Here is a 15444-nt window from a genome sequence, read left to right on the forward strand (position 1 = left end):
GTACATCTAGATGACTTCAAATGTGCCACTGAAACCATATCACACGTTTTCCTTCCACACACACTATTTATAACCAGTCCTCCGTGTTTACAGTTATTCATTCATATCTTTACATCAGCATCTTAAAGTGCCTCATCAGACAGACTTCACATATGCACAACCTCTTTGGCAACATTATGGTGTGAATAGAGTCAAAAAAAATATAAGTTACAGAATAAAAAATAGCTTTAGCACATTAAAATTGATCTTATAGTACCATGGATCCAGTTTGTTGTTAACATAATGGCACACAAAATGAAAAAGGTGGCAGGATCACATTTACAGGATTTCATGATAGTTAGAAGTCACTTAAATATTCTATAGGTTTATGTTTTTGTTTTTTTTTACATATTCCTGTCATATCTATTACATTACTACTCTACAGGTATGTGTGTGAGATATATATTGGGATCACACAGTTTATTCACTCGCTGACAGAGGAGTTTCCCCTCACATCAGTGCTACAGAGCAGCCATGGCTTCAGTCTCCTAAAGGCAGCAGACCAGTTAATCTCAGTCTGCTGAGTCAGGTGGGGTCAGCGTTGGACCCAAAATCATTCTGATGTCTACACAGATCCAAAAGAAAACATGTTTTCCTGTTTTTGTTCATATCTTTAAATATTCATATACTATACACGAACTTTTAAGGCTTTGCATTTTGTTGTGAAGGAAACACTATTGCACAGACAACAAAGACACATGACGGCATCTCAATTACTGAGTCTAAAGCTAAAATCTAAGTCTACGAGTTTTTGAGAGGTGCAGCTGAGTGGATGTGCTCTCTCAGTATGGCTTACTTCCCTGATTTATGAGGCTGGCCAGCTCCCTGGCTGCTATCAGCCAGTTTTGTCGCTGCAGCGCTGCTTCTATTGCACAGGTCCCTGATTTCCAGCAAACCCTCGTTCAGGGCTTTGACAAAAACGGCCGAGCTCGTCTCTGTGTTCTCCCAGAAACTAGACACACAGAAGATGATGTGATCTGACCGCGGGTTGTAACAGGCGCCGTAGCCGTTGGGTACCACCGGGCCGTAGCAACAGAACATTTCCACTGTGGTCGGAACCTGGAGACAGGCGGACACAGCCTGGGTTAGACCAGTTTAGCTAGTCAAAAGAAATTAGCTGTTTAGTGTTTGAGAAAAATTAATCAGATAAGGGCTGCAACCAATGATCATTTAGTCCTTAAATCGCCAGAAACTAGGGAAAAATGCTCATTACAAGTTTCAAGAGCCCCAGGTGACGTCTTCAGATAGCTTATGTGGTCCAACCAGCAGTCCATAACACAAAGATATATCATTAACAATTATATAAAACAGAAAAAGCAGCAAATTATCACATTTGACAAGTTGGAACCAGTAAATGGTTGCTTGATAAATGACCCAGATAATTACCAATAATAACCAATTATTAAAATAGTTGGTGATACATTTTCTGTTGATCGATTAAATAACTAAGCTCTAGATGAGAGTTTTATTACTCTGGCATCAGTTTACATCCCGGCACAGCCAGCAATGACAGCTGTAACCCCGTTAAAGAGGTGGAAATCTTTCACTTGGTCTAAGTGATGTTAATGCTTTGGTATTTATTTTTATTTTTTTTGGCGTCTTTAATGCTCAGTGCTTGGAAAACTCTGTGATGACTTGTTTCCCTTGTTTTCCCTTGATGAGTTTCTGTAGGTAGTGTCCTTTGCACAAATGTAAAGTGCATCACTTCTAGGAAAAAGCTGTCTGACATAAAGTATTATAATTACAGAGTTTCAGTTTACACGGCATGGGTTGAATCCCTTTGAAGTTCATTAACTGGTGACAGAGAGAAAGAAAATGTGCATTCATTTGCTGTAAATATCATCATTAGTAATGATTACGCGTTAACAATGTGAATTTGAAAAGTTACTGCTGAGTATAACAAGCGGATGCTCTTTGTGTTGTTACCAGAAACGGAAAAGAGAGAGATTGTGTTTTCTCATCTTGAATTGCACACAAACAAATGTGTTGAATTTGCAGACAACACAACATTAGCAGGCTTGACTTCAGGTAGCAAGAAATTTGCCGATGGCAATCGGGTTATCTTTCTGGAAAGGTACAATTAGAATAGTTAAAAAGCCAGTGTAGACTTTTTAAAGGCCGTAGTGACATCCACCTTTTTGTCATTTACGGCTAGGTAGGAGCTCAAACGTGCTAGGCTCTAAAAACTGCGTCTCCTTTCACAGCTTACCCAGGCTCAATGGATCTTAGTATGCAGGTATCTATTTATGTTGCAGTGACTGAAAGTGTTTTCCCATCACTGTACCTCTGCTCACGAGAGGAGGGAGTTAAAATGGATGATATGTAAAGCAGCAAAAATATTATCAGCACCAGTTTTTTTTTTTTTTTTTTTCTCAACAGCATCTCCTCTGCATGTGGGTTTTCATGAGTCAGGGTTCTGTAGAAGTATGTGTATGTGTGTCCGTATACTGTGCTTCCCCTCCGCGGTCAAGCATAAGCAGGGAATTGAAAGCAGTAATTTCAAGCAAGAAAATGTTACATGTCAGAACACAATAGGATTACATGTTACCTGACTGGTAGAGAGGATGAACTGGTTACTGGCCAGATACGTCTCATCGCAGAAGATCTCCGGCTTCTCCATGTTGAGCTCCTTTGAGATCCTCAGAAGCCCGAGGAGGTGATTGTCTATTGCCATTCCTGTAATAGCCTGAAAGACATGTTTTTTGCTCGGTGCTAATGAAGTATTTTCAATTAGAGCCCTAATAGGAGCAGGGATGGGCCTCACAGGCCCAGTCTTTTTTTCATATACAGTACCTTTCCCGACATGTTGGTCACATCATAGTAGATTGTGGATGTTTAGTGAACTACCTGAGTTGCAGTTAGACCACAAACCATGATAATGTAAACTTGAAAATGAAAATGTAATTCCACAAAAGCTTTATAATTTTTTCCCATATGTATGTGTTTTTGAGCAAAAATGAAAATGAAATGCAATCCAAATTTGAAAATTAAAATGCAATGTATCCTTACACTTCTTGCACTGGCGGAGCTGGTGGTGGGAGCCATGGGAGTAGCATTGGTTAAGTCACTACCGGGTGAATTCGGTGCTCCAAGGCCTCTACAGCCTCTCAGGGACCGCGAAAGTCAGGTTCCGGTAGGTGGCCTATGGTGTCCCGCCTACAGAGAATGGTTGACGTCCTAACTGAAGACCCGCCTTGATGACAGAACTGGCAGACTGCATTTTAATTTTCATTTTCATTTTGACACGAAAAGACCATGATGACATGTTATTGTAAATGCGACAGACTAGGGGCGCCGTTGTGCTTCCACAGTAGAGCAGGTTAAGTCCTCTAAAAATAAATGTCAAACGCTGTTTTCATTTTCAAATCGTTAGAAAATTGCAATTTCATTTTCATTGCGTCTTGAATATTGCCTGCATAAATGGAAAATCAGTTTACATTGTTTATATTGAATTTTAATTTTCAAATTTGAATTAACATTTAGAATATTGTCCACTGTGCAGTGGGGTATGACTTTGAAAATTAAATGTCACAGTTTTTCCATTTTTATTTTAATATGGTCATAGAACGCCCATATGAGTATGTGAAAATGAAGAAGCAAATTCGATTACTGCATTTTCATTTTCATTAAGTGGAAAACTATAACTCTATTGTGGAATTACATTTTCATTTTCAAGTTTACATTATAATTTTAATAAAGTCCTCTACAGGTGTCCATAGTAGGGCACAAACATTAATTTGTTATTTTGTGGACTATTTCTTGGCCGGGTTCAGGGACCTCTTCGAGTCTTTCCCTCACTCCGGGAAGTCACTGTGTCACTTCTCAGCCAAGAATTACGTGCGGCGCATAATTCTTTATAAAACCACAACCTGATGTTTTTACATTCCAGTTTTTACGTGGATTAAAGAAATTATATATTACATGTTAATTAGTGAGCTTTAACCGTGCTGGTAAGCGGGTGTCATTTTTTTGGGGGGGGGGGTTTTTTTTTTTTTTGTCTTTGTGCTAAGCTAATCTTACTATCTCCTCCTCATAGCTTGATACCTACAGTACAGATATGGTATTGATCTTCCCATTTAACTCTTGGTAGGAAAGCCAGCAAGTGCATATCCCAGCACGTCAAACTATTCCTTCAAAGTCTCCGGGGAGTGAGTGATAAATTTTGGATGGAGCAACACTGTAAGATCATGTTTAGTTGTTAGGTGACACATTTAAATTTTGGTCGACAGATTAATATGTCAAAACTGGTTTAAAATACTTACTGCAATTGTAAAATTTGTCTGGGCATTAATTGCATCCCTCAGTCGATTCATTTTTTCTGAGTCCTGTTGGAGAAGTAAATAATTATTTAGAGAAAAAAGTAGACGCAGGGCATTTTTCACATTTTTCAAAAAGATAGCAGCACATCCATTGAATTTATCTTTCATAAATCAATTAAATCTGCTAAAGATCATCTGTTTGAAGGGGGAGACTGGGTTTGCAGTGCGGAGGTGGCCTGTCGCACCTGTTTCATTTAAGCAGGTGTGATGAACAGTAATATGGGAGTTACTCAGTGTAATTGGGGTCAAAGTGAGAAAAACGACTCACGGTGAAAGTGGCCCTTTCATCTGTCATGATCGTCACGAAGGCAAGGGCCTCGGGGGTGGCAGAGCGAATGTTATCTACCCTGCCTTCTTGGAAACGTCGTATGGACCCACTCTCATAAGTGGACACAAGTCTCCCATTGCATCTGAGTAAATGACAGACATTATCATGGCAATATCAGCATATTTGACAGAGCACAGTTATGACCAGGAGATCTTTTATAAAATTGAAAAATAGATATATTGAATGCTCTTTACTTGTAAAATGCAAGTTGTAAGGCAACTTGTATAAATGCATCTGGACTCATCTTCTGCTTTTTGATGAATTCTTTTCCATAAGCTTTGAACTTGAAAACATCCATGTCAAGATTATTCACCAGCCTGAAGAGGAAAGCACATAAGATATGAGACCTTATGTGTCTAGAAAGACTTAGAATTATTTGTGGACGTGGGTTTGTGTCAGTTTTGCCTCTGGAGTCTGTCTCCAGATGCCGCTAGGAGTCCCTGGATGTGCAGGTTGCATTTCCAGAGCAGTCTTCTTGGAGGGGGGAGCTCTCTGATGCTGGATGCCCTCGCCATCGTGGAGGGACTCCCTGTTCTGTTTAGAGCAACACTTATGTCTCCCACATGTCATCGTCAGCAACATTCATTAAATAAAAAGGTATTCAGTGTATGGTTATATCTTGGTGCAACGGGCTGACTTACATATATTTCATCAGGTATTCAGAGCACTGCACCAGAACTATTCCTTCGAATGGCGAATGCTCGCACACAACTCCACATATCCCGTCCATTCCTACAACAAACTGCGAGAAGCTGGATTAACGAATGGAACAAAGTCTTTATTGGTGGAGGATAGATGTGCCTTGAACGTGGTCCTACCTGCATTGACTTGTCATACCAGCGGTTTGCCCCGTTCTTCTCACGACCGCCACCGTGTAGCATCAGCAGGGCCCTGTTGGTATCACTGGGCACCAGGCCGCTCGGTTCATCCAGACACACCACACACAGACAGCTCTCGATCAGGGCCAGAGAGTCCCTGTTGGTTTGATCTGGATGAGAGACGGAAATAGATTAAATGTGTTCTGGATTATCCATACTCATAAAAATGGTTTATGGTTGATCAAGACCTCCAAAAGTGATCATAAATGTAATAAAAATTAGAGACATGCTTGAGCTGAGACCTTTTGTTAGTACATCTCTGGCTTGTGCCCATTCTGTTCTCCCATCGGATGTCAGGATACCCAAAGGAGGGAGTTTTTCCTCAGTGTTTTCTGCCATTTTCATGATCTTCTCCAGTTGGGATAAAATCTCCGTCTCGTTTAGCTGCTTGCCGTTTACGACTACATCCAACGAGAAAAGCTAGTGAGAAAAACAGATTACAGAAATCACGTGTTTTTTTAGCTATTACACCGTGCACTGTATCCCCTGAAAGATTCATAATCATTGCTGCTTAGTGTGGTGCAGTATTTGTGTATTTGAGATACCGTAAATAGGGTACCTGTAACAATGGCAGGGACTAAAACTGGCCAAGTGCTACTGAAAATATGGCTCCTCTGCTGTGTTCGGTTGAAGATGCTATTCAAGGAAGCTCTCAGAGAAGTGGCAAACTCAATCAACGGTAATTTAGTTAACTGCCTGTATCTCCATAGGGACGGGCCCTTATGTGCCACAGATTATTAGTTCCCAGAACCATTTCCAGGTGAGAGCGCCCCCTGTGCCTTGTTCTGTGGTAACTTAAAGGCACGATCCGTTTATGTGAGGAACACACAAAATGCCAATTTTGCATCTATAACCAGTTACCTAAAATCTTTAGTCCTTCTGCCTTTCTTTGCAAATTAATCAAACAGTATATAGTTTTCTTTTGTTTGATTTGATCAGTGAGAACAGCAACTATGGTCAGACCAGACCTACACTCAGAAATCAAATGTTGTCAACTCTCCTCCTATTTACATTTGCGAATTGGAACTTACTAATTAGTTACTGGAGGGCAACTTTGCTGATATGATCCACATACTGTAGCGCAGAATTAAGCTTCCAGATTGCTGTAAATTGTGGAAAACATCTCTGGCGAACTGAAAATCTTCCAGTTAAAATGCACAAGACGGTTGGGAGAGTCTTTTGTGGGGAATCTGAGAGACGACTGGCTGCACCTGTTGCTCTAGTGAAGCTTCACTGTGGCCCAGAAAGAGAGACGAGATACAAACATGACCATTCTACAGTGCCTGTTATACCTGTTTGTCTACTTCCTGATCAGTCAGGCCCCAAAGATCGATGTAGTCGTCGGCGGTTGCATTCTGTTGATATCTGTACATCTTAATATGAGAACTATCTGATCACTCTAAAGATTCAAATAGACAATTCATCATCCTCAAATAGAATTTCCCACTGGCAATTTCATAAAGGCTCTGTGTGTGCAGAGTGAAAACTATAAAATGCAGCCATGCGTACTCAGGCCTGGCTCTCCTATCCCTCTAAAAATGTAGATGATAAAATGATAAAACCAGTCAAATGGTTACCTGCTAACAGTTATCATAGAAGTCATTTTGTTAGTCTGCCCCGTATACTGTGATAACTCGGTAAAAGGTCACCTGTAGAGGCTGATGTACAACCTTAGGCAGTTCATATTAAGGGTCCATAAGATGGTGTGGAGTAGGTGTGGCATGTAACAGTTGGTAGCTCAGGTAAACCTGTCAGACGTTTTTTTCAGTCCAGTATTTTTTATTTTTTAATGTAGGTAGGCTTATCCTCTTTAAACTTCTTTGGGACATGTTTGTAATTAGGCATTTCATTAATTTAATGTTCTAAAATTATCAAACTGCCTGTTACTGGAAAACAGGCCTTGTATTCGGGACCGATAAGGTTCAACACGGTGGAAGACGTAGACTTTTTCAGCTGGATACAAACGGTCATGTTCCTATAGTTTCTGTAATAAACTACATTCAAAGAATATTCAAAGTCCTGTACTTTGAAGCAATAGTTTATCTGCACTAGAGGCCAGTATTGCTGCATGAAGTGAAATATCTACCTCATCTCTGGTGATAAGACAATGGCATTCATAGCAAAAAAAAAAAAAAAAAAGTCCTAGATCATGTCTGATGTGATGTACTGACTGCTTGGAGGACAGCTCCGTTTTCAGCATCTATTGATAAACCGAATATGACATTAAAACATCCTTACATTTACTTATATTTCCTCTCAAATGGACTGGGCACTGTCTTTAGCTAGAAGTGTGATTGAGTTTGAAAAGGCTCCCCAGAGGCCAGCGTCCTGACCTGGTTCTTGCATGCCACAGTAATGTGCTCCAGCGCAGGGGAGGCTGCATTCATCTGGACCTTCAGCGTGTCCGTCTTTAGCCCCGGGTAGCGGTAGGAGGTGAAGAGGCGATAGTACTGCTCCATGCACAGAGGGGTGCCAGCTAACTGGCCTCGAGCGAAATCCACTGGTAGTGCTCGCCTGCGAGACATTATCACACACATCAGATTACCGCCGAGGACTCCATACTTATACTTCATTTTATTTTCATCTTCAATTGGCTGACTTTACTCTGTGAAGACAAAGCAGATGAGATGTAGGAGCCTGAGGGTTCAGAGTGACAGGTAATCTCTTAAAGGTTACACTTACTCATCAATGAGTCCCTTGTACTCCAACACTCCTCTGATGAGACGAGCTGCAAATCTTAAAAGAGGGAAAGGGATGGAATTAAAAGAAAACAGGGCACCGGGTTTGCTGTAAGACACTGAACATATACAGCAGGCTGGCCGGTGATTATAATTCGATATACTCTCATCTCTCAAAGGAATAACAGTAATCACATTATGGTAAATTACTAGGATACAGTGAGCGAGCTGTGTGTATTTATCTCTGTTTCTGAGAGAGAGGCACTCTGTATGTGGGAGCTGGTGGTGTGGGCAAATAGGGAAAACACAGAGCCCTGACAGGTCTTATGTTGTATGTCATTTGTCTTGTTGTTATTACGTTCAAAGCTAGATCAATACAAAGGAGGCGACCGCAGTGGGCCACACCCAGAAATGAGGCTTGACTAGCAGTCTCTGCGGAGAGCTTGGACCTGTCACTCCCAATCTAATAAGTGGCCGTGTCAGTAGATTACCAGCTGCTTGGGGTTCTCTGGAAACATTCAGTTAGTGCAGCACGAGCTGACAAAAGCTAATGTTGAGTTATAGGGTTGGACGGACTGGTGTAATGTCTGTTGGACCACGGCTCATTTAATAATGGGCAGAGATTTGGCCAAGAGATGATGCCAGTGATTTTCTCCATGTCTGTAATTCAGATCTTAATCTGAGTCTCTGCCTGCTGAGAATAACATAAACCCTGTGAGTGGCTACAGGGCACAACGATATGTGTATTTTGTATGGTTAGCGATGGTGTGCGGTCTTCTGTCCCGCTAAACTTTGCTATCTAGTGTCAGTTTTCACTTTTTTTTCACAGTTCACAGTGCCTTATAGAACCGAGAGGGCACACACTGAATTGAACAACCAGCTTCCCAACTTCTAAAAGCATTAAACCGACCGTCAAGAAATGGTGACCAGAGACTGACCAGTCTCAAGGAATGGTGCATTAATGTACCTCTGTTTAAGTCTGAGATTTCCTAAATTTCCCAGAATTGCTTGAAATCTGTCAGAGAATGTGCTGTAACCATTCAGCTTGGGGGTTTTGAACGCAGTTGCCCGAAGAGTAACAGAAATATTTGAGAGAGGGTCCAGCAGAGCTGAAACAAATAGTCGATCAACAGAAGATGCAACTTTGCAACTATTTGATAGTCGTTTGATCATTTAAGTAAATTTTTTGAAGGAGAGACTTTAAAAGGTTCCAGCTTTTTCAGTTGTGAAAATTTCTTTATTTTGTCTAATGTCAAAGTAAACTCAGTATCATAGGGTTTTGGCTTGTTGGTTGGACAAAACAGGCAACGTATAGATGTCTACTTGGACTGTGGGAAACTATGGTGGGAAAATTTCACTGTTTTTTCACTCGACAAATCAATCGATTAATCAGGAAAAATAATCGGGAGATTAATCCTTTACGAAAATTGATTGTTGTCTTTAATGTATTCTGGTCTGTTGTGGCAGCTTCCTGTGTCATGTGTGACAATACAGTCGTGAACGAAGCCCTTTCACTTTGATCAAGTCACTTGATCCAAAACCTGACTTTGACCTCTGATTTTTACATGGCTGGAATATTTTCTACCGTCTTACATTGCAGTAGCTGTTTTTTTCCAGCATGTAGTGATGTATGATAAGGTTTTCTTTTTAATGGCTCCTTTCAACGACCTAACCGTGATTCTGTTGTTGCAAAGTAGCAGTCTCTGTCTGAATCTTCCCGGAACAACCTTTATCAGTGTCTCTGATCACAGCTATCGAGGAAGGGTGGATACAGTATAAAAACTCACCACATGCAAACATTTTATAGTCTGAACAAAAGAAGCACATACCTGAGGGCATCTTTATGATCTCTGAACGTCTGCTTGGGAAACACCATGACAGGACTGGAGTTGACTGGCAGGGCCAACCTGTTGTTCAAGTACATGTCCTCCAGCCAGTAGTCATAGATCTATATGAAAACACAGGGATGCTTTTTGAGAAACGTTGCTTTGTTAAGCGTTTCGGACTCGAGTTATTACTTTCAGGGCTGAGACCTGTGGGCAATGGAGTACAAACCATCACAGTGTATCACTGCCATGAAAAGGAGAGTGGGAGAGAGCGTCAGTGTGAGAGTGGGCGCGTGATAGATTTCTCTGAGCTGGAACAGTTGCGGACTGGCCGATCACCCGGACGCCGGTAGAGAGATTGACGCAACAAAGGACAAGCAGAGGCTCCGATAAATCTTTATCGCCAGGTGTTTCACTATTTTCAACTCTTTTATGGATGGGTTATATATTATTACAGGAATTTGATCCTACTGGAAAAAAATATCTGAGACGCTTTTCATTTTTATTTTCAGACTAAATAGAGCAAATGCAGAGTTTGATACCTTATTATTAAAGAAGAAAACTCATAGTTGGTGCTGATTACAAATACTGTATGACAGGCAATACTGTATTGTAAAAGGTCAAATTCAGTATACTGGATCTTCTGAGTCTTCCTTGGAGCTTTCCAAATAACATTTCATGAAGCGGAAAAAGGTACAAAAGAGAAACACATACAACTACTTTTAAAGACTAATAAAACCAAAAATCTTTATTTATAGGAGGGAGGAGGCCGAGAAGGATTTGTCCTTTTTTTCTGCCTTTTCCAGTTCCTGCACCTATGGCAAAGAGCAGCAGTGTTTTTTTTGCTTTTTTTAATCTTGTAGATCTGAGTTTACCCAGTTGGTCGTTTTGTCCCTCCTCTCTAAGAGCTTCTTCTGGAGAACCTCTCCGACACCTCCCGGAGCCCCAAACTTCTCCACGATGGCCTTCGTTTTCTTAAACTGCTCCTCGTTCACCAGGTGCTGGACACACTTCAAATACGTGTCGAGGGTTTGTTTCAGTTGGGGCACAGGGACCTTTGGCAACACCTGATGTCATAAAAAACAACAGATTGGTATAAATACCCATAACGAGTAATGAGAGGGCAGCAGCTGTTGAGCATTTTTATGTCAGTCGTTAAAGAAAGGTAATTCTCTCACATCTTTTTTTAAACGCTTTTATTGTTCGAACCGGAGTTAATAATTCATCTTAATGCTTCGAGGCCTGTTTTGGAATAAATTCCGCAGCCTCATGGGACTTGAAAACACTCTTGTTTGCAAAATGATTATATTTTCTGTCTGATGTTTGATCATTTGCATACTGAATACTGTCGTTAGCCCCAAGATGTTAATATTGACCAGTACATTGTTTATTGTAAAATGAGTTGCGGCTGTGGGTTCCTGGAAATGGGGACCATGTACAAATCTCTTAAAATTTCTGCAAAGACCCACAAAATGTTGCCGTGGAAGAAGAAAAAAAACGGAACGAAAATCAAATTCAGTGCCGAACCAGTCGAGCCACAGTAAGCATAATGCAAACTCCATTACAATATAATCCACCACTGCCTCGGTGGACCTGCAGTGACTTAAAAAAAAAAATTAAAAAAAAGTATACTATATCAGGGGATGAAAAGCATGCTATACAACTGTCGCCCCTAGCGGTCGATTAATGTAAGTGGAGCTGGCGCCGTCCGCGGTGCTGAAATTCTGCACAGTCAGTTTGCCAACTTCAGCACCATGGACAGCGACAGCTTCGTATAATGTGTGAAGTATGGCATACGAGGGTTGATGTGAGGAAAATGGTTTTTATTACATAAACAGCGGCGTGTTTACGTACTTGGTTGGCTCGGTCTCTGGCCGTCTCTTTCTCCAAGATTGGCATCTTTGCACTCCGGTCAACTCAGGGGAAAATACCGCGGAAATTCTGTAGATGTGGTCTGATTTCAGCCTTCCCCGTGCGAGGCATGTCAAGACATTCGATAAGGACAGAGCAAGACAGTGAAACAAAACGCACTAAATAAAATTAGGCCCTACTGAGAAGTGGTAGCTACGCGGCGCTGCCTGAAAGTGAGCCGGCGGGCTTCTATTCTTCATCACTTTGCAGCCAAATGCAATTTGCTGCTTGTCCCTGAATTCCAGCTGCGCCTCATGGCTCAACCGCTGCAAAGAGATATGCATCTTAAAAACTTAATTCATCTATAGTTCAGTATTAGAAAGCTTAATTTTCCCCAGACAAAATAAAATTTTAGCCGATAAAAGTAGAGGATTCGTACTTGTTCCCCATGCAGTTTCACTTTTTAAAGGCAATTTAAAAAATATTTATATATATATAATATTGTGTGTGTGTGTGTGTGTGTGTGTGTGTGTGTGTGTGTGTGTGTGTGTGTGTGAAATTGTAATTCTGGGTGAAAGTTGGTTTGACTGAAAACAAGTAAACTGATTAACGATTTGAATCAGAACAATTGCTTGTTAGAGCAAAGTGGCCTTTTTAAGGCGAATAATCTCCCTCGCTCTGCGCCTCCTTTGCTGTTATTTGAGAGAGAAAGAGGGGAAAAAAAGTTACCTGGTCGGTCCCACTAGACAGGATAAGCGGTCAGAGGAGCGTGTATAAGTTCACTTTGCCTCCCGCGTCCACGCCGTGAAATCCCATTTTAGTGCGAGGCTCCGTCTTGGCGCTGGACCGCTCCTCCGTCCCCACGCGTCGCCGTACGACTGTGGTTTCGCACTAAAGTGCGCCTTGGAAAAGATGCTGAAGGTGTTTGCGTCTACCTACCCCCCCCGAGGCACGAAACTCCTCCCATCGAAATCTATTCGAGGAACATATTATCTTAAATAAATTAAATGAGTACATAGTTGTTCATCTGAAGGAGACTGACTTCAGCAGCTGCGCCTTGGCAAGACGTTTTCAGACATACGCGCGCACACAAACGCGCAAACACTCACTTCGTAGAGTTCCACGTATTTAAAAAAAATAAAAAAAAAATTACATCGTGCATATATCCACATATGTACAAAATCCATTTATTATGATACATTTAATTTCCAACAACAGCAACAGCAAAAAACATCTTAAGAAAAAAATAATAACAAACACTTCTTACAAAATTAAAATTCACGATTTTTTTTTAAACAACAAAAACAGTAAAATGAGGCCTTTGATGTGCAAGTAAAAAAAGTTTCCTCAGAGACTAAAAATATAGGCTATTTTTGTGTAGGGGGGGGGGGGATTGTGCTGCTTATAGTTGGTCCCATATAATCTTGTACGCACATTTATCTATGTATATCTTTTTTTTTTTTTTTTTTTTACAATATTCAGTGATACACACAAACAACAGTAGCTGATAGATCTCTCACAAAACTCCAGTTATACGTCCATGACAAACGCCACATAGACTTGTTCGACACAATGAAATCACAGTCAAAAAGAAAGAAAGGAAATAAAAAAAAAAAAAAAAGACTTTGGAAAACGGGTCACACAATCATGATTTTGGTGATTGGGTGTTTATATTGCACATCGGTACTTACATAAAAGTTTAAATCACTAGATTATAGCCTGCCTGCCTGAAATCTTTTCAGGGGAATGTTTCGGTTTTGGGGAGGAGGGGGGGGGGTCAGAGTGTGGCCGGGCTAAGTGTAATCCGGACCGGACGACTCTTCTGACAAGGACCGCTGCGCTCCAAAGGGGTCAAACCCATTCTCGTCTACTGACAGGCAGTTCCCTGCCGAACTGTAGCCCTTCTTCTTAGCTTTCCTCTCCTCCATCTTGATAGTATCGTACAGCCCCTGCGGAGCGTCCTCTAGCAGGTTATCTCTCTCCGAGTAGGACGGTTTCATTTGGCACACGTTGCGCAGCAGCAGCAGGGCTGGCGCGTAAAGCACATTGACAAGACCCATACCCAGATTCAGCTGCACAAACCCGTGGCTGTGCACTATCTGCCCGGCCACTATAGGACCCATGGCATACGCCACTGAATAGGAAATATCCGCTATAGCATAAACACTACCATACACAGAAACGTGGCGCACGTCAACTAAAAAGGCGAGGGTCGGCAGCAGGGCAGTGTCTACGAGTGCAATGCCGAAACAAATGCCGCACAGCGGGGCGATGAGCTGTCCGAAAGTTTTGCATGCGGGGACTGTGCAGGAGCTCGCCCCTATGATAACCATGCCTAACGCTCCGTAGAACCACTGCAGGTTTGGATGCCGCGCCGCCAGTTTAACCGTGATGTACACACCGAGGACGTGGGGGAAGAAGGCTGGGAGCCAGGTGAGTCCCATTTCCAACTGAGAGGAGTGCATGGTGGTCTCCATCCAGTTGGCTATGGTGGGCTCGAGGAAGGCCAGGGGGATGTTGCACACTGTCAGCGCCCCGGCCACCACGGCTATGTACGGGTCAATCATGAGCCTGTATATGGGGGTGCCGACGGGCATGTTCTCTCTAGTCCTGCTGGAGAACGGCTTGATCACGGTCAGCAGCAGAAAGCCGTCCGCCAGGCAAATGCAGGCGAGCACGATGAAGGGCACTCTCTTGCCCGCGAACTCGTACAGGACGCCCCCGAAGGGAGGCGCCACCAGACTCCCGAAAGAGATAAACGCCAGGGCGATACCGAGCGCCCTGCTCCTCTCTGCCTCCTCCGTGTATTTGTCAGCTATCATTGCGATTCCGGAGGTGTCCGCGAACGCAGACCCCAGGCCCTGCAAACTTCTGGCCACAAAGAGCGTCGCATAGTTCTCCCCAAAGGCAAATATGCAGGTGGATATGAACATAACAGTCAGTCCAATTAAAAGTGGAATGTCATATCCAACCCGGTCTATGAAAGTTCCCGACAGCGGGTTAACTAAGAGCTGCAGGATGGCTTTAGATGCAAAAAGTACTCCTATCTGGATATCTAAATTGTCCTTGTTGCTTGTGTCTTGGCTTGTGCCGTTGGCTGAAGTGTTGGGGTGCATCACTACGTGGACGTGCTCTGACTGCTCGCTCTCCAGATCAGCGAGATAGTCTGGAATAATTGGCACGATCACCATGTAGAGCATATTGTCCAGCAGGAGAGCCACGCAAACGATCACTAACATGATCCGTCTTTGCTGGTGGGGGTCCCTCATCGCGGTGCCTAACTGCTTGGTTCTCTCGCCCATCTCGGACAGTTTTACGGCGGCCGACTTGGCCAGCCCGGAGGATCTCCCTTCTCCATCCATGGTGTGCTTTTTTTTTTTCTCTCTCTTTTTAATGTTTTCCGGTTCAAAGTTGTAGCTGGGCTTCTCCTGTCTGCTGCCGATCGTTCAGCACCCCGGACGACTCATTGGGTGTTTTCTCTACATTGATGTGATGCTCTCCGTCCTCGCCTCGCCTGTGCGTGAA

General features: G+C 42.5%; 2 protein-coding genes across 2 annotated transcripts; both read right to left on the reverse strand.

The window, feature by feature from the left end:
- Positions 1–831: 831 nt before the first annotated feature.
- On the reverse strand, positions 832–11967 carry LOC120794584 (choline O-acetyltransferase-like). Its single transcript, XM_040135777.1, has 14 exons — positions 11923–11967; positions 10944–11135; positions 10072–10190; positions 8247–8300; positions 7898–8078; positions 5807–5984; positions 5505–5674; positions 5328–5428; positions 5092–5220; positions 4881–5003; positions 4627–4768; positions 4302–4364; positions 2588–2725; positions 832–1098 (listed from the first exon to the last, which is right to left on the reverse strand). The coding sequence occupies exons 1-14, from the start codon at positions 11965–11967 to the stop codon at positions 832–834; spliced, it is 1902 nt and encodes a 633-aa protein (XP_039991711.1).
- A 1745-nt stretch (positions 11968–13712) lies between these two features.
- slc18a3b (solute carrier family 18 member 3b) lies at positions 13713–15281 on the reverse strand. The gene has a single exon (XM_040135863.1). The coding sequence runs from the start codon at positions 15279–15281 to the stop codon at positions 13713–13715; it is 1569 nt and encodes a 522-aa protein (XP_039991797.1).
- Positions 15282–15444: the final 163 nt, after the last annotated feature.

Source organism: Xiphias gladius, chromosome 9, assembly GCF_016859285.1.
Source record: "Xiphias gladius isolate SHS-SW01 ecotype Sanya breed wild chromosome 9, ASM1685928v1, whole genome shotgun sequence".
Classification (NCBI taxonomy): Eukaryota; Metazoa; Chordata; class Actinopteri; order Istiophoriformes; family Xiphiidae; genus Xiphias; species Xiphias gladius.